The sequence below is a fragment of the Chanos chanos genome, chromosome 5, assembly GCF_902362185.1.
Source record: "Chanos chanos chromosome 5, fChaCha1.1, whole genome shotgun sequence".
NCBI lineage: Eukaryota > Metazoa > Chordata > Actinopteri > Gonorynchiformes > Chanidae > Chanos > Chanos chanos.
In genome coordinates, this window is record NC_044499.1 from 27,832,093 (window position 1) to 27,855,480 (window position 23,388).

Here is a 23,388-nt window from a genome sequence, read left to right on the forward strand (position 1 = left end):
TGACTTTTCCTAGATTTGTGCGTTTTATCACCCAGCATCCTTAAATTTTCAAAATCACCCCGATACAAGGTAATTTAAAGCTATTTTGCTCCTATTTCTGTGAAATTGCCATCAGCTTCGCGTTCTGCCATGTTGTTTCCTGCCTTTCAAGGCTGCGATTATCTTTTCTCTCAGCAGATGTCGCAAGGGTTCGCTCGTACTAGTTTTCCGTCTTTATATATATATCAGGGTTTTATATGTAGGCCTATCAATCAAGAGTTATAAATTAATATTACATAATGTGCAAAAATGACAATAATTTAATAATGCATTTTGTTTCATGTAGACCTACATGTCACTAATTTTTGCACTAGCCTACTTGAACCGTGCGTAATTGGTCATCATATGACTGATAGTTCGTGTGTAGACTATGGAAAGCTTTATTCTCATGTCATGACATTAGATTATTTTAGAGCTGCAACAATAATTTACAATATTATAATGCAAATGTTTTGTAAAGCGGATAAACGTATAATAAACGCATTGTTGTTTCACGCATAGGGGCGTAACTATTATATGACTTAGTTGGCAGGAGTTTTGCGAATGCTAATTCATTCAATATAATAACACCCTACGCAAGAGACGGCACAGTATGGGTTGAACAAACTGCTGGCAACCCTCGGGGTAGAGCGTGAGAGTGCAGTATCATGAGAGAAACCCCAGGGCCCACATGTTATGCCAAGGACAATATTACAAGTCCATTGAGCAGTTTAGTGTGTTTGATTGACACAGAAATGTGGTGAAAGATTCAGAAATAATATGAAGCAGAAACTGATCGAAATAATGCTGATAAGTTCAAACTGTGGGTCTCCTTTATTTGAGAGGTATTACGGGCGGTAAAAGCATGAACCCGGACGACTACTGGTCTGCTAGCTTGGGAAATCCCATTTTCAGAGACAGATGTTTCGACAGAGATTCCAAGATATCATGCGCTATCTGCGCTTTGATGACAAGAATGCAAGGGCTGCCCACCTTGAGACAGATAAATTTTCGATATTAGATGTTCAATAAAATATTGCTTCTTACGCACCTAGTGAGAACATAACTGTAGATGAACACCTGTTCCCTATCAAGTCGTTACTGTGTTGTTTCACACAGTACATGGCCATTAAACCGGGCTAATTTGCTATTAATTTCTGGGTGGCCGCTGACGTTGAAATAAAATACATGTTGAACACAATTCCCTATCTAGGGAAAGATGACAGTAGGCTGGCAGTAGGCCGAAAATTTCTTCACCTCGTTGGCACTGGCAAACAATCTTTTGGTCTACGTTGAAGGGAACTTCTGAGTTGGTCAGTTGACCAAGTGATTAATGACGTGATCGTTAGAAGGGGGTTGGGATCACACCTAGGCTATTGTTCTAGGCTGTTGGTCGAATATCTCTCCGCTTGAAATGGGAACACAAAACAGCGAGGTACAACATTCCTTGCTTGAACAAGCTGTGTAAAAGGGATTACAGCATCCCGCCACATAGGATACTAGATAGCTCGAAAAGTACTTTGTTATCTATGTATTTACTTAGTACATTTTTCACTGTATACACTATCTCGTGTATCTATCTTGTATAATGTATAATTCATTCTTTCTTAAGTATTTACTGTAAATAAACTACACAGCTGGCGATTTACCAAAAAGAAGGGGTTTTTTTCGTGCTGTAATTTAGTTTCAATAAATGGTAAAAATTCGGCCACCTTATGCTACGCTATTTACTCTAAAAGCCTACACACCCAACACAGCTTTGTTTACGAAATTCCATTGCGACATACATATTTTGTAAAAACAACATACATGTATATTTATTCATTTCCAAGCTGTGCCTACATTTTCTGTTACATGTGTGGAATTAGATTTAGCTGAGACTCATGATAGACGGTGGTAAGCTACTCATGGTATGAACTAGTTTTGGCCAAATCATTCTAAAGCGGGAGACTAACAATAGAATATGGCACTCTATTGGGAGGGGGTTGGGAGGTGTTACTCATAGGTTACTTGGCAGGCTAGGTGTTTGGCTACTCATAGCCCACTGAATGCCTTGAAAAGTCGTAGTGTTTGCTTCTATCATGGCATAGAATGATCTGTTAGTTGTGGTAGATAATTAATTTATTAAAATGTAAGTGTAAAGCTTGATATGCTTGGCGGGGCTTATTATGTGGTATAAGTGATAATTTCACGGAGACAGACGAGTTCGGAACTGAAACGCTTTAGTCTACTTCTCCAGTGCCAGCCAAAGCAGTCTCATACTCTAAACTTCCACAAGTTTTGATTTACACACATTGTAATTCTCAACCAATTACTGCCTGTCTTGTCATTCCGATAGGTTGTTCTACTGAGTAAGCATAAAGTCCAGTTTATAGCTTACTCCGTCACCGGACATGTCGCCCAACAATTAGAACGTCCAAATCTGTAATCACTCCCTACAATAGTTAATTTACAATGACAATTGTCTCTAATTTTTGCACTACCTGGACCGTGCCCTTACAATAAATTAATCACTACAGACAACAACGTGATCATTGTCAGTCGACAATTGAAGGTTGATAAAGTCGGGCTACACATTTACAGACCAACCGCAGTCTAACTTGCAACTTGTGTGACATCGCTTATAATGAACTAATTCTCCAGGGGAGAAGATTAAATATTAAAAAACAAAAACTATGAAAAAGTTGCCTGAACTAGTCTTGTTCAGATGGTTTTCTCAGTCGAATTTGATCAAGACTTCTTCTGGAATTTATACCTTTGGAAACACGGTTGCTACAAATGAGTAATCAAAACATTATGTTGAATGATGGAAGGGCTGGACAACAAACGTTCTGATGAAATAATAACCGACTACTAACACTGAAATGAATGATACATTGGCCGAATGCAAGTTGATCTTGTAAGCAAACTGTTTGCTTTGTGCAAGAAGCGCCAGTGGGGAGGACATAGATCCCCTGGCTGACCAGATTATAGAAGTCAAACATGAACAATCAGATTCTCCCATCATCACTATGGGAGACTTCAACCACACCAACTTGAGTGTGGAATTACCAAAATATAAGCAATTAATCGGCTGCCCCACCAGAGAAGGTAATACTCTGGACCACTGCTACAGCACTATTCAAGATGCATACCAGGCCATCTCCCATGCCCCGCTCGGAAACTCTGACCATTCCCTCGTCCATCTCATCCTTTCATATAGGCAAAAGCTTAAAACCACAAAGCCTGAGGTGAAATCAGTCAGAACGTAGTCTCCTGATACCATAGAGGACTTGAGGGAATGCCCAGATTCTACCAACTAGGACTCCTTCAAATCTGCTAACAACAAACTGGATGACTACGCAGATGGAGTCACCTCTTATATAAGCTTTTGTGAGGAGACTTGCATCTCATCCAAGACTATCTATTTGTACAGCAATAACAAACCCTGGTCTTCCAATGAGCTCAGGAAACTGCGCACAGCCAAGGAAGAGGCTCGCAGGAGTGGTGATCATGTTGCATGCAAAAGGGCAAAGTATGCACTGAACAAATCGATCAAAATTGCCAAAGACAAATCAGTTCTGAACAGCTTTCTCCCATCCTCGCTGACCTCTTCAACCAGTCTCTGTCCAAGTCTGTCATATCTGCATGTTTTAAGACCTCTGTCATCATAACAGTTCCATAAAAGCAGAAGAACTCCTGTCTGAATTACTACAGGCTAGTAGCCCTAATGTCTGTAGTCATGAAGTGTTTTGAGAGACTTTTACTTCAGCACCTCAAAGCCAAGATGAATGCCCTTCAGGACCCTATGCAGTTTGCATATAGAACAAACAGGTGTGTAGACGATGCCATTAATCTGGCTCTGAACTCCATCCTCCAACACCTGGATGGCCCTGACACCAATGCCCACATGCTGTTTATAGAGTTTAGCTCTGATTTTAACACCATCAATCCCGACCTACTACTGGATAAACTATGGCAGCTTGATGTCCCTCCATCTGTCTGCCAGTGGATCTACAACTTTTTGACCAACAGGAAACAATATGTCAGGGTGGGTAATCACGTTTCTGACCCTCTCTGCCACAGCACTGGTGCTATACAGGGCTTTCTGCTTTCTCCCCTACTTTATTCTCTCTACACCAGTGACTGCACAGTGACTCTGTTAAGCTTATTAAATTTGCAGATGACACCACCCTGGTTGGTCTCATCTCAAACAATGATGATTACAGGAAGAAAGTAAAGTGGCTGATTACTTTCTTCAGTGAACATATGCAATATAACTTATTGCTTTGCATTTCCTCACCATAATTTATTATTTGCTAACTCATTACTGCTTGCACATCCTTGTCATAACTCACTGCTTTGCACACCTGCAGTGTGCTTGTTTTTATGTCTATTGTACAGTCTACTCATAGTCTATTGACTATTTCATTTCATAGTCTAGTCCATTGTCTATTATATAGTCTGTTGTATATTGTATAGTCTATTTCACAGTCTATATTTTATTTTATTTTATTTATTTATTTTATTTTACTTTATAGTCTAGTCTGCTGTCTACTGTGTAGTCTACTTTACAATCTATTCTATGTTTTTATAGTGCATCTTTTTAACACTTTTCTTCTTAATTTTGTTTTATGTTGACACCTGCACCAAGATAAATTCCTTGTACACCTGTTACTTGGCGAATAAAAGATTCTGATTCTGATTCTGATTCTGATTCTGATTCTGATTCTTATGTCTGCATTGTTTGGTGCTCAGTTTGTGTTCAGGATGAGAATTACACTATTGCATTTAAATGCTAATCTTGTACATGTGTGGGGCTATGTGTGTGTGTGAGTGTGTAAGTCCTGAACCCTCTGTTAGCTGAGTAACTGCGTCTGTGTAGCAGTGCTGAATCCTAGATGCACACATTGTGAAGGAGGTTTTTATAGAGATGCTAGAAGACTAGTGGTCTCTTGCTGGAAACCACTGGTCCCGTCACTACAGGGCCACTCCTGAGCCTGCTTGTTTTTCCACCACCACAACATTTTTGTCATGAACTGTTTATGTTTATAGAGCACATGGAAAGAGGCAAGCCCTCAGGCTGTTTACTGCGTTTAGAGAAGGATGAGTTAATTATTGGGAAGAGGATATATAGTGTTTTAGGTGAAAAATGAATGCTCTGTCACCCAGTAGTGTGTGCTGGTCAGATTTGTTTGGATTTGTTTATGGCAAATGCAGGTTGTCATATTAAAAGACTTTGTATGTGGACATAATTTGCATGAAACAAGAGGGCTCCAGAAATCATGTTTACTTCTTTGTTAAGCAACCTATGTATGTCTCTGATTAGCTGAAAAATGCATACATCTGGTCAACATGTTAAACTTGGCAGAAGATCAGGACAGGCTGTGGAACAGCTGATGTTCAGCCATCCTGAACTGGACCTGAACGCTGAGGGTCCCAGAGGAGCTGAACACCTGTGGTTTCAGAGGAGCTGAACACACTGATCTGAGAGGAGCTGAACACATTTATCTGAGAGGAGCTGAACACACTGATTTGAGAGCTGCTGATGTAGTTCAACTTGGGCATGTGCTCATTGCGTTATGTTACAGATCACTGCTGGTTACCTTTTCAATGACGTGTTCCCTTCTTGGCTCTCTTTGTTTTTTGTTTGCAGCGACCAAAGGCAGAGCTATCCCTAATTTGCTTGCCTCTTTGATTGGCAGGGGAGGCACAAACTGCATCTGGACGATGGCGACTTGAGTCCATCCACCTGAAGAAACACAAATCAGAGATTCAGAGACTTTCAGACTCTGACCTTCTGCAGTGTTTAGACAGTCATTTAAGTAAACAAATGCTAAAGAACTCCTTCCTCCCTCTTCCAGTCTTACATGGAAAACTGGCTAAATCCCCTCCTTCCCTGAGCTCAGACACTCCAGCAGTTCTCTTCTCCATATTAACCCGCATGGCACATGGACAGATGTAAATGAACACCAGCCTAATGTCAAACCCAGTCTCTTTTCCTCTATGGAGATAAAGGTGCCACTGGTCGTGAGCCGGTCCTTACTTTCTAAGATTTTCCAGCTGACAGGTGCAGCTCCAGGGGTTGTTGGATAGAGTTAAGTTTCGCAGCGTGGAGAAGTCAAGGCTGCTGGGAAGAGTCTTCAGCTTGTTGTTGTCGAGGTGCAGAGACTTTAAAGCAGTCACACCTTCGAAAGCACCGCTAGAGAACTAGATGGAGAAAATAAGATGAAAGCACTGCTAGAGAACTGGATGGAGAAAGTGAGATGAAAGAAAAGCAACAGTTAATGTAATGTAGGTTAATCAGTGTGAAAAATACATTTCATTGTTTGCAACTGGTCAAACTCCAGCAGAATGTACTGTGCTTAAACAGAGAGGTGCTTTAGCTGCCCCACTACACTTCTCTCTCTCATGCTGGAGTACATACAGGTTGAAGGCTAGTTCAGTGGAAATTTCTGCCACATGAAAGCTTTCTCTCATGCCTGTACTCACAGGACTTATGTAAACCTTTCTGTAACCTGCCCAATCAAACTTCTTAAGCAACTGCTAGACTGCTAAAAACTTCACTAAGGTGCAAGATGAACTGATCCTGGTGTGAAGCTTGTGCGCTGTACAGGAGGAAGGAGGACCTGGGGCAGGGACTGGGATAGATTGGGTGTGTGTGAGGCTGTGTTACACAAGCCCACAAGAGATGTGTTTATTGAAGGAACACTTTGGAAATTTCCACTGGAGGGAAAAGAGTGGAGAGATGGAGGATTTGGTAATTTGAGGCTATGGAAGATGGATGACTTCCAGCATGGAAGGGTTCCTTTTGCTCTCCTCTTCTCTACTGCACTGCTCTTCAGACAGAAATACCTGCAAAAGGCCTAGTTGTCCATTCAGCTGGTGCAACTGCAGCCTAAAAATACACGGAACACCCTGTCACTGTTTACCAGTCGACTATTTACCTGTCGACTCACCCTCGCTGACCCATTCATAGCGCAGCCCTTCCCCTCTGATGGAGAAAAACATCTGAAACTAACTCTTGTGTAATAGTTAGGCTGATTTGGAGGCTTTGGAGAGGAGCCAGTAAATAAATAGACAGACTAAAAATATCCGTTTTTGTATGGATGGGTTGATTTTTCTCATCTTACCTGCTCACATTTCCTGCTGCTCTCCTTCCCCTCTGTATTTATACCTTCTGTTTATCTCCTTATGTTAAATACACACACAAACACTCTCTCTCTCTCTCTGCATATGTGTGTGTGTGTGTGTGTATATATATAATGTCTACTCTATGAGTATTTTACTATGTACTTTGGAAGTTACAGTGTAAGGCCTCTTGGTTTTGTTGTTGTAATGAACAGTGTCCTCACTATTGACCTCACATGGCTGTCGCTGTAGTAGTGTTAGTTTTGTTTTTTTTATGAACAGTGCCCTCACTATTGACCTCACATGGCTGTCATGGTACCAGTGAGGGACAGAACAGTCCTACTCGCAAAGCTTATGAAAACTCACATATTAATCATATGACAGACGATGGCAGAACTATGTGTCCACCAAACTGTTTGTTCTCTGTCCGAAGCTGCTCTCAATGCCAAGTACACTAAGGATGAGAGCAGAGAGTCTGGTGCTGATACACATGGTAATATTCCATGACCAGAGAGCAAGGAAGTGAAGATCAAAGACCATGAAAAGTCTGCTGGTTCAGGAAGCTGGGTCAGCAGTTTAGAGATCCAGATGCAAATCATAACACAAAACACATGTGACTGTTTTTTTTAACATCCTAAGAGCAGAGACAGGACATAGCATACAGATCTTATTAGAGAGAAAGAGAGAGAGAGAGGGGAAGAAAACAAAGACCTGTTCCCTTTATGTGTGCAGAACTACTCAGGCTACTTTTATCATAGCATAATGAAATGCCTGGACACAGCACACTTTTCCGTGCCTGGTGATGCTTGAGAGAGGGACAGTGGACAAACTAACATAACAGACCAACAAGCCCATTAATGCTTTACACATGCACAACTTTTTTTTTTACAAATACCAGAGTACCACAAAGTCAACCACAAATAACCAAGCTGGCAGTGTTCACCACAAGTGCTGCTCAATGGCAAAACTCAGGAGAACAGCACGCTCCTGATGGTTCTACCTGCTATAGGATGGTTTAGAACACACGCGCAATAATGTATCTGGTATTGACCTTTTCTCTGTCTTTCATTTGAATAGTTGCTGTTGGTTTCCCTATAAGGACTGATAAATCCTATTCTATCTATGATCAGCATAACAACCTTTCCTTAGGGTGTGAACATACTCACCCTCTCGAGGCCCATATTGTCCAGATGCAGCTTTTCCAGGTAGCGCCCGAAGCTTCGGAAAGCATAGTCAGGAATGCTGCTGAGCGGGTTCTTCGACAGAGTGAGCTCCTCCACCACCCGCAGTTTGCTCATAGCCATGATGGGGTAGGTGGTTAGCTTGTTGCGCTCCAGATGAAGGATAGCCAGGTTCTCCACTTCATCTAGAGAGCCCGGCTGCATGGAGCTCAGCTCGTTGCCACTCATGTGCAGCCATCGGAGGTCTTTGGCGCCTGTAAAGGTGCCGTGCTGCAGTTCACGGATCTTGTTGTCATTGAGCTGCAGAATGAAGAGATTGATCATGGGAGAAAAGATTCCCTTCGGCAGGCTTGATATGCGGTTGCCATCAAGGTAAAGGTAGGTGAGCTCACTTAGGTCCTCGAAAGCTCCAGGCTTGATGGCGCTGATTTCGTTGTCAGACAGATAGAGGTAGATGAGCTTCTTCAGCCCTTTAAAAGCCTGGCTGGCAATCTCTCGAATCTGACAGTGCTGCAGGTGAAGTGAGATCAGACCCTTCATCTCACTGAATCCACCAGTGGGGAGCATGCCTAGGGTGTTGTGCTGAAGGTTGAGTAGACGTGTGGCCTCAGACACACGGGGTATCTTCTTGAGACCAATGTTTTCACAGATGACGTGCTGCAGGTCTCCATGACAGTGACACTGGCTGGGGCACTGGCCGGGAGCACCCAGCAGAGTGGGGAGAAAAACTTGCAGACAAATCACTGCTAATGAAAAACTTAGCCCCAGCATTGTGTCTCTTTAAGCTTCCCTTCCTGTTTGGCAAAAATAGCCCTTCTTAAAACAGGATGCAAGCCACAGCAGTACAGATGCCTACAATCCCACAGAGTGCGAGAGCGAGGTGCATGCAACCCCAGAGAGCACAACAGAGAGAGGGAGACGGTGTTTGAGCTACTTCAGGAGGGAAGAGAAGAGGTGTGCTGGAGTGAGAGTGAGAGGGTGTGTGATTTGAAGAAAAGCAGAGCAGCGCAGAAAGCTTCACACTGGCTGTGAGAAAAGCACTACAGCGAACAGAGACCGGCACTATTTATAGTATTGCTGGAGAGTGAAAAAAATGGTGGGTTTTTTCCTGCATTTGGGACCAGCCAGGGTGTTACGTGGAGTGAGCAGAGGGAGGAAGTCTGAGTCTGAGAACTTAACCCTGGCAGTGGGAAATGAAAGGGAATCTTCCACTGGCTCCAGAGAAGACTTAGGAAAATCACAGAGTAAAATCTTACATCCATTTGGTTTCTATGTGCTCTTAATTCAGACAGTGGATTGAGTATAAAATATTGTTTGAGTATATTGGAAAAATACTGGTTTTGTGTATAGCTGAACTTATGGCACGTGCTTATGCTCACTCCTCTTCTCTGATTTGCCTCTGAAGCCTCTAGATTTTCCTTCCAAAAAGTAAAGCCATTATTCTGCATGGTGTGAACATTCAGTCCCTGTATTCATTCAGACATGTTTCTAATGTCATCACATGATTTGGAACAGATGCTTCAAAATTAATAAGCATAAAGGGAACACTGTAGAGTCAACATAGCTAAAATTGAATGTAAATACAGTATGCTATAATAATATTAATGTAACAGTAATGATAGTTACATTCATCTTAACTTGCATCTTAGTTGATGACCCTGATTATCTGGTTATTTGTTTATAGAGTATGAATGACTGAAAGGAGGCCTTTGTATTAGTATGTCTTTATGTATACTCTTCCTGCACTACACTCGTCCTGCACAACACTTCTCTGGCTCTTTGGAAGTGTTCAGACCCTGTCAATAGGTGTTTCAAATGCAGGCATGCATTCCAGCCCATCAGCTCAGTTTAAAAGTAAAAAAAAGAAAAGAAAGTCGACTTTCTTCTGCTATGAACTTGCTTTTATAAGGTGTGTTCTTATCTGTGCCGCTCCCCTTTACTGTTGAATATGTTATTTTTATACCAGCATTGTGCAGTATGCATTTCTTTAAAACATTTAGGTATATCCAGAATTAGTTTATGGTTGGGCAAAGAATTAAAAATGTCATTTAAAATGCCTAAATTTCAATGCATCATAAGATTTCCCTTCAGTGGCAAAGGTATTGGTGTGTCTGTCCAGTCTGAGGTGAACATGGGGATATTTGTCATTCCGGACATTCTATTGTTTTTTCAGTCAGTGGTTGGAGAGAGAGAGTCAGAGTTTTGTGTGCCTGTTTTATAACACATAATCAAAGCCATATGCTTGGCACAGCAATAGAAAAGTCACAACAATAACAACTTTGCCCAGAAAAACTAAAGTTTTAAAAAGAGAAGAACACACTTCAGGACAAAATTGTCTCTCCATATTAAAATTGTACAGTATTTTAGTCTTATGTTCTAAACAGCAAATGTGATAAAATTCTTTATGTGACTAGGTGAATTATCAGAGCACATTAGAGCGTTGGTAGAGTAAATCCAGCTGAAATGTACCTTATCTGAACAATTTGTCACCAAAAAGAGAGAGAATACAGAGAGTGAGAGAAAGGCTTATGAGAGAGCCAGTGAGAGAGAGAACTAACTGATATGCAGGTCCCGGGACTCAGATATGTACATTTATGAGTTCAGTAGCCAGTCTCCGGATAGGTGGAATCTAGTGTTTGCTCAACAAATGTAACATTTTATTGGGAAAGAGCGTTTCCTAGCTTTCCAGATACACATTCTGGAAAGTCAAAGCCCAAACATCACTGCATTGCCCCATCACTACATGACTATAGCAGGTGTATTGCAACCTGGGCAGCTGACCCTGTGTGTGGGTGGAGCATGAAGTGTCACTCAGGTATGAGCAGGGACACATGTTTTTTTATGCCATGTCTTAAACTGACTCCACTGACACTTGTTTAGTGAGTCATGTTTGAAAAAAACTTACAGCTGAGAAAAATCACAGTGGCTACTTGTTACTGGTTGAGTTGTGATTGTTTTACTTCATGGTTGTGTCCTCTCTGGTGCTGGTGTATGATTTATGCTGAGTGTTTGTTTACAGTCTAATAGCAACCAGTTGACTCAGACAGGTACTTTGTGAATAATGCTGTATTGAAGAGGAAGGAGAGAGTGAGAGAGAGAAAGAGAGAGAGGGAGGGAGGGAAAGGTGGGAGACATGACGAGTGCCAGGTCTCAGGTGTGCACTACATACCTCACTGTTCTCAGAGGACTGGCCTCACCCCCTTGCCACACACTTACAGAGACACACCCACGACCACACTCACAGAGACACATTCACAGAGATACACTCACAGAGACACATACACACCAACACACTCACGAACACACTCACGAACACACTCACAGAGACACACTCACAAGCACACTCACAGAGACACACCAACACACTCACAGAGACACACTCACAAGCTGTTTTCACATATGCGCTCCTGACTATAACTGCACAATCAGGTTCGCATTATGTCCGAAGTTGCCCTTTCACACATATAGCACACAGCAGCAGATAGTCTGAGTCAGACGCTCTCACCCATACTCGAAATACTCCATTTGGTTTAGGCGGGGGGTGGCGCCTGGGTAGAGCATTCAGGAGGCAGGACATGGCGCAAAAAGTACTCTGCGTAAATTGCAGTGTTTTGTTTACAACAAATCGTAAAAAGCAGACAATATATATATAAAATATATATATCGTGTTTAATCTCCTGTTCTTTCATTGCACATTTGAAATGCACAACTGTGTACCTTGGCGTACAACTTTATGGGTGAAGTCTCACTACTCAGAGGGTCATCATGTCACACTACTCACAGGATCACTCATCCAATAACAGTACTCACAGGGTTCTCACTCATCCAATCACAATACTCACGGGGTCACTCATTCATCCAATCCTACGAGAGCCTTCAGAAAAACTTCACACACAACAGAACAGATATATAATACATACATAATAATGGCAGTTTGTGTTTTGACACAGATTGGCTATGGCACCACAGAGAACAGCCCTGTGACATTCTGTGGCTTCCCATTGGACAGCTTCGACAGAAAAGTGGAGACTGTTGGGTGTATACTCAACCATACTGAGGTACTTTACGCTTCAGCAGAGCAGGATTGACCACCCCATCCTTTATTGGACTACAAATTTCCTACAATCTACAAATTGGTTGTCTGTGTATGTTTGCCTGTAGCATCTGTGCTCTGATTGGTCTTCCATGTATGACTGCCTGTAGCAGCTGTGTTCTGATTGGTGTTCTGTGTACGTCTGCCTGTTGCAGCTGTGCTCTGATTGGTGTTCTGTGTATGTCCACCTGTAGCAGCTGTGTTCTGATTGGTCTTCCATGTGTGTCTGAGCATCCTCATATGACAAAACATGGACATAATTGCGTTCTGTAGGCAAAGGTGGTGAACCCTACAACTGGAGAGGTTGTGCCCCTTGGGACTCAAGGCGAGCTGATGATTCGCGGCTGCTGCGTAATGCTAGAGTATTGGGACGATGTCCTTAAAACCCAGGAGTGCATTACCAAAGACCACTGGTACAAGACTGGGTAAATGAGTAAACTTACACTGAACACACTAACCTTTTGATGTCTGCAAATGAAAAACATGGTAATGTATCTCAACAGATAACATATTGATTCAAACTCTTATACACTTGCTCTCCTCTCTCAGCCTCCAGGACAAAATGCATCTCTGGCTAAAACAACCAAAACAGTAGAAATTTTGTTGTATTTACTTATATAAGACCTAATATCAGAGGGTTTCACCACATGCTGAAGAAGGTTTTATTGTGCAGAGATATTGCCACGTTGGACCAGTATGGATATTGCCGCATTGAGGGGCGAATTAAGGACATGATTATCCGCGGAGGAGAGAACATTTACCCAGCTGAGATTGAGCAGTTCCTGCATACACACCCTAAAGTCCAGGAGGCACAAGTAACCGAGGAGCTCAGCATATGCATTTCACATTAACATTTAGTCTTATGGCACATGCTTTTTATTCAAGGTGGCTTACATAATGAATACATATATAATGTGCATAGCTAAGCTGACATCAGACAACAGACCATCCCGATGAGTAAGTAATATAGTTAGAAGTGCCAGTGAGTAGCTGTGATTACCATACAACAAAGTCAGAGAACCAAACAACCAGGAGCAAACTGTACAGTGCATAGCACAATGTCATGCTATAGCAAAGTACATGGCTAATCCTCTAAAGAAATGAAAACACAGCTATTACCACATACACATGCTTATTTCACCAGTGCTTTACACATCTGTTCCATCTTCTGTCCTCTATCTTCTGGTGAACCTTCAGTACATTTTTAACAGCATTTCCTTAGCTAGAGCTCCATGTCCCAGAGCTCTTTTCTGTTGGGGTATGGGCCAGCTTGGAGCAGGCTGTTATTATGAGAAGATGCAGTGTTTCCTGTCATTCAACCCACAGGTGATCGGAGTGAAGGATGCACGCATGGGAGAGGAAGTGTGTGCCTGTATAAAGCTGAAAGCAGGACAGGAATGCGGAGCAGAGGAAATCAGAACTTACTGTACGGGCAAGGTGAGAGGGCCCATATGAATTTCCACTTACACAGTTTAATAGATGTTCTGTTGCACAGCCATACCTGAGATGTGTTTGTGTTGTGTTACAGATTGCTCATTTTAAGATCCCTCGCTATGTGACTTTTGTTCAGGGTTACCCACTCACTGTTTCAGGCAAGGTAGGTCATCAGCTCTACAAACAACTCTACTCACAAGTGCAGAGGTGTGTTCAGTGTGTGCAGGATTGTTTTCAGAGTTTGGAACTAAAGCTGTGGCAAGATTGCTGTATGTGATCAGATGTCCAGGACGAATGCCATGGGCTGGGTTAACCTTGGGTGGATGTGGTGGATGTGTCAACCAGAGTTCCTCTGTGTCTCATGGCTCATCAGGGTTCAGCGGTGTTCAGTGACGGTTAGAAATATCTAGAAGTGTTGAGTGGTGCTCAGTGATTCCCAGTTATGCTCAACAATGGTCATTGGTGTTCAGTGATGATCAGGTGCCTGTATATTTGCAGGCTGTGGTGGGTCCATACAAATTGGAGGAAGGCCGTGTTAGCCCCACTCACCTGATCAGAGGTGGAGGAAGTGTGTGTTAGCTAGGCCTGTAACAATTATTTCATAATTGCCTAACACTGATTTTTTTTACATGATTGTGGTTTCTTTGGGTTTTTTTTTAATGAAATGGTCAAAGCATGGTCACGCTTTTGTTTACATCCATCAAACATGTTTCAAAAGCCTGCCTGCACCCTGTAGTGCTAAAATAGTAGCTATCCCATCAGAGGACACCCTGCCCGCATTGATTTACATGCTGCCTTCAAGTGCTTGTCGTAAGATCCTACTGCTGAGTTCGGAAATGGTAATTGGTAATTTCGTGGCCGGAAATCTAGCACAAATAAGGTAGCAGCTTTAAAAAATGGATGATCTGTCAAAAACATTGTTTTTTATGGTTGATGTTTTCTTCAAGAAATAAAATAGAACAAAGCAACAGAGATCTTTGGCAACAGAAACAGATTGAAGAGGAGAGGATGAACATCAGATGTATCATTTAGGCTTAAGATAAAATTAGCACGATTAATTAATTATGTTTATTCAAGAACATAACCGCGGACGGAGGTTCAGGAATCACGTTCACCTCAATTTAACTTTCTGTTTATGAAACGAACCTTAACGAAGCATTGTCATACATACACATTTAACTTACAACACGATAGTATATAAATTGATTCTTACCATCTATTGATCCCTTGCGTTATGTTTGTTAGTACCATCTAACCTCTATAAATCACAACTCGGCAACTCGGGTATCATAGAAAAATTCGAGTTTCCCACTAGTAATTACGACTTTGTTTGACCATTCATGTGCTCGGAAATTATAATTACGATATTTCTGATAGCACATGGGGGCCACGACAGTTGCGAGGTCAAATTGGCTTTTGAATGGTAAAAATTTCATGAGAAGCGGTGTTGTACCTTTGTAACTGATACACGTTTGGTTTTCACTGGAGTTTTCATTTAGTGTTGGTAAAAAGAAATCGCTTGACACTGCCCCGTTGGTCCTGTCAAAATGTGGGGAGTCTGCAAGCCCAACTGAGTTCAGCTAAACTACGATTGGAGAATCAGTCATTTGGGGAGTAGAAGGATAGAGGGATTAAACTATCAGCCTGCAAAAATGCAATGTATTGTGATAAAGAGGCATGGTTTACTTCATAGGCTGTGCACTAACCAAAAGATGTATCCTGGGATTCATTCAAAAGTTTAATTTGTCTGAAAATAAATATATAAATGTTTTTAAAATTTGACCCAAAGACACAATTATATTGTTATTCGCAATTATCTCTGATACAATTAATCATGTAGCAACATTTAGAACTGTTACAGCTCCAGTGTTAGCCCCACTCACCTGGTCAGAGGTGGCTGCCTAGTCAGGAGAAGACTTAAAGATCATAAGAATTTGGACATTGCAAATTGGGAGAAAAAATTCACAAGTTTCAAGGGGGAAAATCAGTGTGCTTTGCATAACCAAATGAGCAGTGAAGCTGAATTTCTCAGTTGTAATTTAGTAACAGAAAACATGTTTTTGATTAACCTTGCTTCAGCCTCAGTCAATGTCTTTTATACTGTATGGCTCACCACTTTAGGGCAAACATGCCCACTCCAGCATATCACAAGAGGATCATGGGAGTGATGTCTTCCTGCTTACTTAGATTTCTAGAGTACATTTGAGAAGTACAGACTGACTTTGGCCACCACACTTTTGTCTGACTCTCTGGACAGATGAAGGAAAAAATGATAAAAATGTGAAAGTTCTGTTTTCTTAGACCTAATCACATGAATTTCTAGACAGGAGATATTTAAGCAATTTGCTAGTCTGCACAAAATTCAGAAAAGTGGTTTCAGAGAGCAGAAGTTGACTGTTGTAGCTAAAGACGAAAGAGTTTGACTGTTTATTGTTCTGGTTTGTTTGAGCTGATTATGTTTATGAACAGCACATTCATTCTGGTCTCCTCTTTCAGATACAGAAGAACAAGTTACGAGCAGAAACAGAAAAACAACTGGGACTATAAGAACATGAAAGAAGAATTCCAGTGTTCTGCTGAAGCAGCAAAAGTTTATTCATTAAACTGAAAATCTAAGGCCAGATTTCCAAAGTATTTTTTACTTACAACAGCCTTAAAATTTCATTATCTGACTGTCTGAAAAGGGAACTGTCATTATTACTGTTTTTTTTTTTCATATGTCAATGTATTTCATAAACTTTCTCTTTAGTTCTAGCAACAGGGAAACACAGAGGTAATATTGTGAGCAGAAACACTCAGCTCTGATGTCAAATTTTCCATATAAATATACAGTGCTGTAAACATGAGCACTTCCTGCAGCCTGTCACTGAGTTCCAAACAGCTGGCATTAATATCCTTATCTGTAATCAACGGGACTATATGGGGTCAGGATTTGTTCAAAGTTTGCTAACTTGCTAGGGATGGTCAGTGCCAGTCAAAACAAGGGGTGACACTACAAGTCATTAAATAGTTTTAAAATAAAAAAATAGTGGTTGCAGCTGCCTCTAAAACATTTCTGAATCTTGCGGTGCATGAGAGTGCACCTGAAGCCCACTTCCACATTTTTCCTCTGCTTTCAAAGAGAGAATGAAGCAAAGATTGCCTTTTATAGTAACTGTGAAGTGCATGTCACTTTAAGTTAGCTTGTTTAGAACTGATATTACTGTCAAATGTGGTAATAACTCTGTTATGCCCTGTGGCAGACGCAGTGTAACTGTTTCACTTTACAAAGGAGCTTAATAAGTTATGTCAAATAGGGACCAAAGAAATTGTGCCTGATCATACTGCCTTATAACCGCAGTTAGAATGGCCTCTGTACCAATGATATGCTGTCATTTATCATGATTTTTCAAAGACTACGTGTGATCATTTCAATGTGAGCCTCTTTTTAATCCCTTTGTAATAATATCCTGAGAATATACTTAACTGGGTCTATTAAAAACAATATTAAAACAGATGTGTCCTCTTTTCATCGATCTGATTACAAGGTCAGCTTATCCTCCACTTTTCTGACAGCACAGACTGTTACTCCTGTGGTGTGATTTTCGACTGTACTTTTACCATCCTCAACTCACATCTGGTATTCACAAATATCTGGCTCTAGCTTCATTCCTTAAGCTCTGCACGTTATATTTTTGCTGTGTGAATGGGGAGCTGTGGTTAGGCTAGTTTTGAGTCAACAAAGGGCTGAACTTGCTGTAAACATGGTGTTCAGACACAGTGTGCAGGGTCATCACCATATGGCCAGGGGCTTTGACGGTTGGCCTCCTCCATTGAGTGTGTTGTGTTTAGCACTGTGACAGGGATCATATACTAGTATGCTATGAACTGTTAGTTTTCAGAAAATATAAGTTTATCCTCAAAACTTCCCTGTATTTCACTGTTTTTTTATCAAGTTTTTCCTGACAACACCTCACATACATCGTCCTGCAATGTGACAACAAATTAGATTAAAAAACATTTAAATGTTAATTAAATTTTAAGGACAGATCATATCCCTTGTGAAAATAGACACCCTGTTCAACATATCATCACATATGTTTCACATAATCAATAAATTTATAATTATTTCATGACTCCTTTCTTTGGTTGCCACATTTTGGGCTCAGCACTGTTATGTCCTATACTACTGGTGTCACACAGCAGGACATAACGTCATTCGACAGGACATAATGTCACACAGCAGGACGTAACATCACACAGCAGGACATATCGTCACATGACAGGAAAGGAGAGGTAGCAGAATGGAAGAAGAATAGAGTTATATTTATTTTACTTGTTGAGTACAGACACAATGCAGTTCAGCTTGCCATCTTAATCTTTGTTACAAATAAACATAAAAATATAAATTATTTGTGTAAAAAGAATGAATAATGAATTTAAACATAACGAAGAATGAGCACAATGAACATAAATGTTGTTAATCGAAACTCTTGTGTAATCCTCCCTCTACCCTGCTCTCCTTTTTTCTTTCTTTCTCCTACTCCACCTCTCTCTTGCTCTGATTTCACCTTTGGCCTTCTCTTCATGACTTCTGTGAGTAAATCAGAGACAACTGCTGTTAAATGTATGGTTCGGTACGGTTTCGGTACAGTGAAAAAAACATGCAAAACATGAAATTTGCTTTCATTTAATATGAATTTTCTTTCTAAACTTATAAACTTGCACAAACTTGTAAACAATGGCAAAGTGGCCATAATTTCCAGATTGCTGTCCACTGTTTTTTCCTTGTACCGGTGATATTCAAATTTGAATGATGCCGTCTCAAATAAGTAATCATATTCGATATGAGCATTTGGATGATGCCGTCTCAGATGATATCATGTTCGACGTACTGCCAGCAACATAACCGATTTCAGGTTGAACAATGCCGGTATTACACCGAATTCTGTGACCATCGAAATCTGTGACCCTAGTGGGCGCTGTTGCTAGTGGGCAGCTTCAAATCGCTCGCACAGACAAGTTCGTTACGCAAACAGCGTAACAGCGTAAGCTCAGACTGTAAACAAATAAAGGTGAATGCAGTGCGGAGTTTTTTGTTTACAAATGCTGGTTTATCACATCATGAAGTCTGGAAGCCATGAGATGCTGTGGATTTATATTTAATTCCGTTTTCTCGTGATAACGCGTTATTCTTCTGTGTTTACTCGAGATCTCGAGTATTTAAGTCATTATCAAAATAACGAAACTTTGTTTTCCCGTTATAATGACATAATTAATGCAATATCTCCGGAAAACGGTGAATTGTTTATTTAGTTTCGTCATTTCGTGATAATGACATCAATAAGTCGACATCTCGAGATGTCGGAGGAAACAAAGGAAAATAACACGTTATCACGAGAAAACGGAATTAAATATAAATCCACAGCATCTCATGGCTTCCAGACTTCATGATGTGATAAACCAGCATTTGTAAACAAAAAACTCCGCACTGCATTCACCTTTATTTGTTTACAGTCTGAGCTTACGCTGTTACGCTGTTTGCGTAACGAACTTGTCTGTGCGAGCGATTTGAAGCTGCCCACTAGCAACAGCGCCCACTAGGGTCACAGATTTCGATGGTCACAGAATTCGGTGTAATACCGGCACGCTGCCTTCATTTTATCCGCTTGTCTTTGCCCATTGCTACTGTGGTTCTCTGGAAAACCGAAATTTTCCAAAATAGAGCATTTGAAGGACACGGGAGGGTCCTCTGGCTTTGCGGTCACCATACTTAGGAGATTGTGTCATTGAACATATGCTAATTCAGTTGCTAAATTACGGCTCCGTTATGGAATCGGAGAGGAATCTGAGTTTTTAACTTTAGTTTCGCATACAGAAATGTAGAAGAGATGGCACAGTATTGTCAAGGGTGGGTGAAATTCTCAGCCTGGGCCAAATGAGACTGAGTCTAACATTGAGTCGGATGCAGTGTAAGTATATTGTATAGTTCAAAAGGCATACAACAAACTGAGTCAGGTCCCGGGGAGTGACTGACGCCTTCTCACAAAGCGGCGGTTTTTATACACGTTTTCTCAAAAAAAAGATACACATTACTTTGTCTCTTTGTATGTGGGGCGCCGCCAGCCCATCTTCACAGACCCCTCTCATCGCTGGTTTATGTTACTTTATTATTGTTTAGTTCCTTTACGTTTACCATACGTCGTCACCGATATTTACTGCCCTGCTAAGTGGTGGAGTAAGATATATCACAAACCTGGAATATTTCACCTTCTCCATATATTATAACTGACCACAACACTCTGGCCGAGGCGCCGTTCTTTCCCCATATATTATGACTGACCACAACACTCTGGCAGAGGCGCCGACCTTATCTCACATGCTGTCCCCTAAAGGGCCACACAGGTCTCTTCTTTCTGAACAAAGAGAACTTGATGTTTCTTACAATACAAAGGATTGTATAGTTATAGCTGTTAATATAAACGATTACATTGATTCACCCCTATAATAATGAATACATTATTGTTACATTGTTTATCATGGTTACTACAGTGGTTATCTTAAAGGAGAGTAATATTTCTCCAACATTCCCCCCTTTGTGACTTATAAGTCACACACCATACGGATGTTCGACTAATAGTTATATTGCAGCAATGCAAGGCCATCCCACTTTACTGGTTCTGCTCTCATTACACATTTCGTGCCACTCATTTAAATCCATTCAAGTGACCATACGTTAGCCTTGCAAAGCAGTTTCAGTAAATGGTTATAATACCTAATATAAAGTATATACAAAGGAACTGTCCCTTATTCTGTTGACCATAACCGTCCCGTTCGGGCAGCAAATTGCTGTCACATCAGAACTTCAGTGATCATCAAGACGATGACTATCACTTGGAGGATTTCAGATCAGCAGAAGTAAACATGGTGTGGAAAACATCCCCTCCCTTTTGACTGGGAGTGGGTAAAAGCCACTCTGTGTTTCTTTCCCTATTCAGCAGTCATTTCATAAACATCTGATACAGCAGTTTTCAGAAAAACGCATAACATCATATTGGTTCAGTAGTTGGTTATACAATATTCCAGTGTTATAAGGACTAGTGTTTTGACTATTAGATGAGATATGCACTTAATACAATCGTTGGGACCTGCCTCATACACAACAATAATCAAACATATTCAGTTAGGTATATATTGGAAGCTTCTTGTCATCTTCTTCAACCCAGGTGCTTTGATGGCGCACCGTAGAGGGCCATCACTTTGGAGAGGTTACTAGCACATTCGAAGCACAGTGATATGGTTCTGTTTCCGGTGGTGTGATATCCAAGCTGTTGTTTGTGTGATAGGGGAACCTCATTCTGTCAGGGGCTTGACCAAATGAGGTCACTTCAGCCATGACATGGCCTGCCTTTTACAGAAAACACAATGACCGTCCTCCTCCTTGCCTTCTGTATTCTTTGTGAGCTGTCCTACTTGCAACTGAGTTGCAGCCGCTTGGACTCCTCTTCCTGCTTCCGCTGCTCCTTTCCGTGTTGTTCCACGTGATGGACTATATGTTCAGAAAACATTGCCCAATCCATTATCAGCAGCCCCACCACATTATCTAATTTCTGCTGTACCTCTGGTGGCATGCTCTTTTTAACCATCATTTTAAATAAACTTGCAGTGGTAGCATTAGCATTCCACGGACTTCCCGTCTCTTCCCTCCACTTTCGTTGAAAGGCATGCAGAAATTTCAATGGGCACTCATCATCTTTTAATGTTTCCCCCTCTAGTTTTGAAGGGTCCATCTTTTCTGGATATTGTTTTCTCACTGCAGCCCAAATCTCCCTTCTATGACCATTAAACCCCACATGATCTGCAATATTGCTAACGGCCAATTGTGGTAGTTCTGCTTCGTCGAAAATCTCATGGGCTATTTGTTTTCCTGCCGTGTGCATTACTAAAGCTTTGATATCACCCAGTGCCAGCCTCACTCCTCCTGTGAACTCCTCTAAGGCCACGATCCACTTATTGGCCCCTTCAGTCAACGGAGGCAGTTTGCTGGTGTAACCAGGTTAAAAAGTGTACATTTATTTTTTTTATGAACTTCACCAAATCCTGATATGGTTGCTATTGTCTTATTTTATGTTTGTATATAATGTATCTATGTAATGTGTCTGATTTCAATACTGAGCTGTTTCACCTGCACTGTTTCTTTAAGAGATTGTAGTTCGTTGTCGTCATTATTGCGTCGCTCTCAGTCTGCGGTTGTTGAACTGAGGAGAGGTACGCAAGTTATACCCGTTAGATTATAAAAGTATATTTTTGGTGATAAAAAAACGAGACAAGTGTTACGCAATGCAGCCATAATTGTGTATGTAAAGTTAATGAACATGCAAACATTTTATTACTCAGATCCAAATACTGTAATTTCATATTTTACGCAATTTGTGAAAGACACGTGTTCCATACGGTGCTAGGAGGTTTCTTGTATGCTTTCTTTTGCTAACAGGTTGCTGATGTCCTGTGTGTGTGCGTGTGAGGGCTGCATGTTAAACATTTCTTTCCGTTTTGTGTTAATTTGTGCAGGTATGTTGTGCTCAGTGTTCATTCATTATTATGTAGTTAATTTTCAGTCTGCGGTTGTTGAACTGAGGAGAGGTTGCTGATGTCCTGTGTGTGTGCGTGTGAGGGCTGCATGTTAAACATTTCTTTCCGTTTTGTGTTAATTTGTGCAGACGGTATTTCTCCTCTAATAAAACCGACAATTGGAATCATCGGTGTGATCCTTACACTACTATCAAGTTAAGCAGACCAATGGAACACAACGCAGATTATAGAGGTTAATTTAACGGAGGTGCAGAAAGAGGAACACCCCGGTTACACTGGCCAGGGTTTGCATGTCCATAAATGACCACGGCACGTATTGCTCTCTGTCTCTTTTCACAATCAGTGGTACCTGGATCTTGATCTCCTCCGCCTCCTCCTCCTCGTCCGGCTTCACCTGTTCCCTCAGTACTGTGTTGACTCTGCGCCCACTCCTCAGCTCCATTCCAGTCTCTGATGTTTCTGTTAATCTTGTCATCTCTTGAAGACGGCGATCAATGTTCCGCTCTGCCCTGCTGAATTCTTCAAGTAGATGTTGATATTGTTGGTTAGTTCTGTTTCCTCTTTCTCGTGCCTCTTCGGTTCCCTCTATCCATAATTTTCCAGACACGAGTCTCTCCATGGAGGTCAACCCTGTAGGCGGCTCTGTTGTCTTCCTTCTGCAGCTCATGTCCCTGTGCTTTGGCGTGGAAGTTGTGTATCCCTCGTCCATTAACTCATCTTGTTTGATAAGTATTGACCTTTGAGGCTTCTCCATATCTGCAGGGAGCGTATCCACTAGTCTGTAAAACTCCTCCTTATCTGCCCTCTCTTGTGGGTCCTCCATATATTTCCTTTCTCCGTCACTGTGTGTGCCTCCTGTTGCTCCTCTCTGTCTCCACTCCTTCCAGCTGTGGCCCCACTCTTCTTGCTTCTCTTTGAAGTCTGCATATGTCTGTGTGCCTCTGTGAGTATGTGTGCTTGGGTATGTGTGCATGCCTGTGT

The 23,388-nt window shown here is 41.4% G+C and overlaps 2 protein-coding genes across 2 annotated transcripts in view; one reads left to right on the top strand and one right to left on the bottom strand.

Moving 5' to 3' along the window:
• The window catches only part of acsf2 (acyl-CoA synthetase family member 2), a 32,473-nt gene extending 15,141 nt beyond the window's left edge, over nt 1-17,332 (top strand). Inside the window, exons 11-16 of the mRNA XM_030773592.1 lie at nt 12,260-12,367; nt 12,676-12,827; nt 13,076-13,217; nt 13,729-13,839; nt 13,931-13,999; nt 16,333-17,332. Of these exons, the coding sequence (XP_030629452.1) occupies nt 12,260-12,367; nt 12,676-12,827; nt 13,076-13,217; nt 13,729-13,839; nt 13,931-13,999; nt 16,333-16,383 (633 nt within the window). The 3' untranslated portion in view covers nt 16,384-17,332. The remainder of the gene's footprint in view (nt 1-12,259; nt 12,368-12,675; nt 12,828-13,075; nt 13,218-13,728; nt 13,840-13,930; nt 14,000-16,332) is intronic.
• Nucleotides 5,608-9,080, bottom strand: chad (chondroadherin). Its single transcript, XM_030773593.1, has 3 exons — nt 8,295-9,080; nt 6,044-6,207; nt 5,608-5,749 (listed from the first exon to the last, which is right to left on the bottom strand). The coding sequence occupies exons 1-3, from the start codon at nt 9,078-9,080 to the stop codon at nt 5,608-5,610; spliced, it is 1,092 nt and encodes a 363-aa protein (XP_030629453.1).
• Nucleotides 17,333-23,388: the final 6,056 nt, after the last annotated feature.

Coding starts and splice junctions, on each gene's coding strand:
- chad (XM_030773593.1), bottom strand. CDS start 9,080: ATGCTGGGGCTAAGTTTTTCATTAGCAGTGATTTGTCTGCAAGTTTTT. Junction 6,208..8,294: donor ACAATATGGGCCTCGAGAGG/GTGAGTATGTTC, acceptor TTCTCCATCTAG/TTCTCTAGCGGTGCTTTCGA. Junction 5,750..6,043: donor CAGCTGGAAAATCTTAGAAA/GTAAGGACCGGC, acceptor GTGTTTCTTCAG/GTGGATGGACTCAAGTCGCC.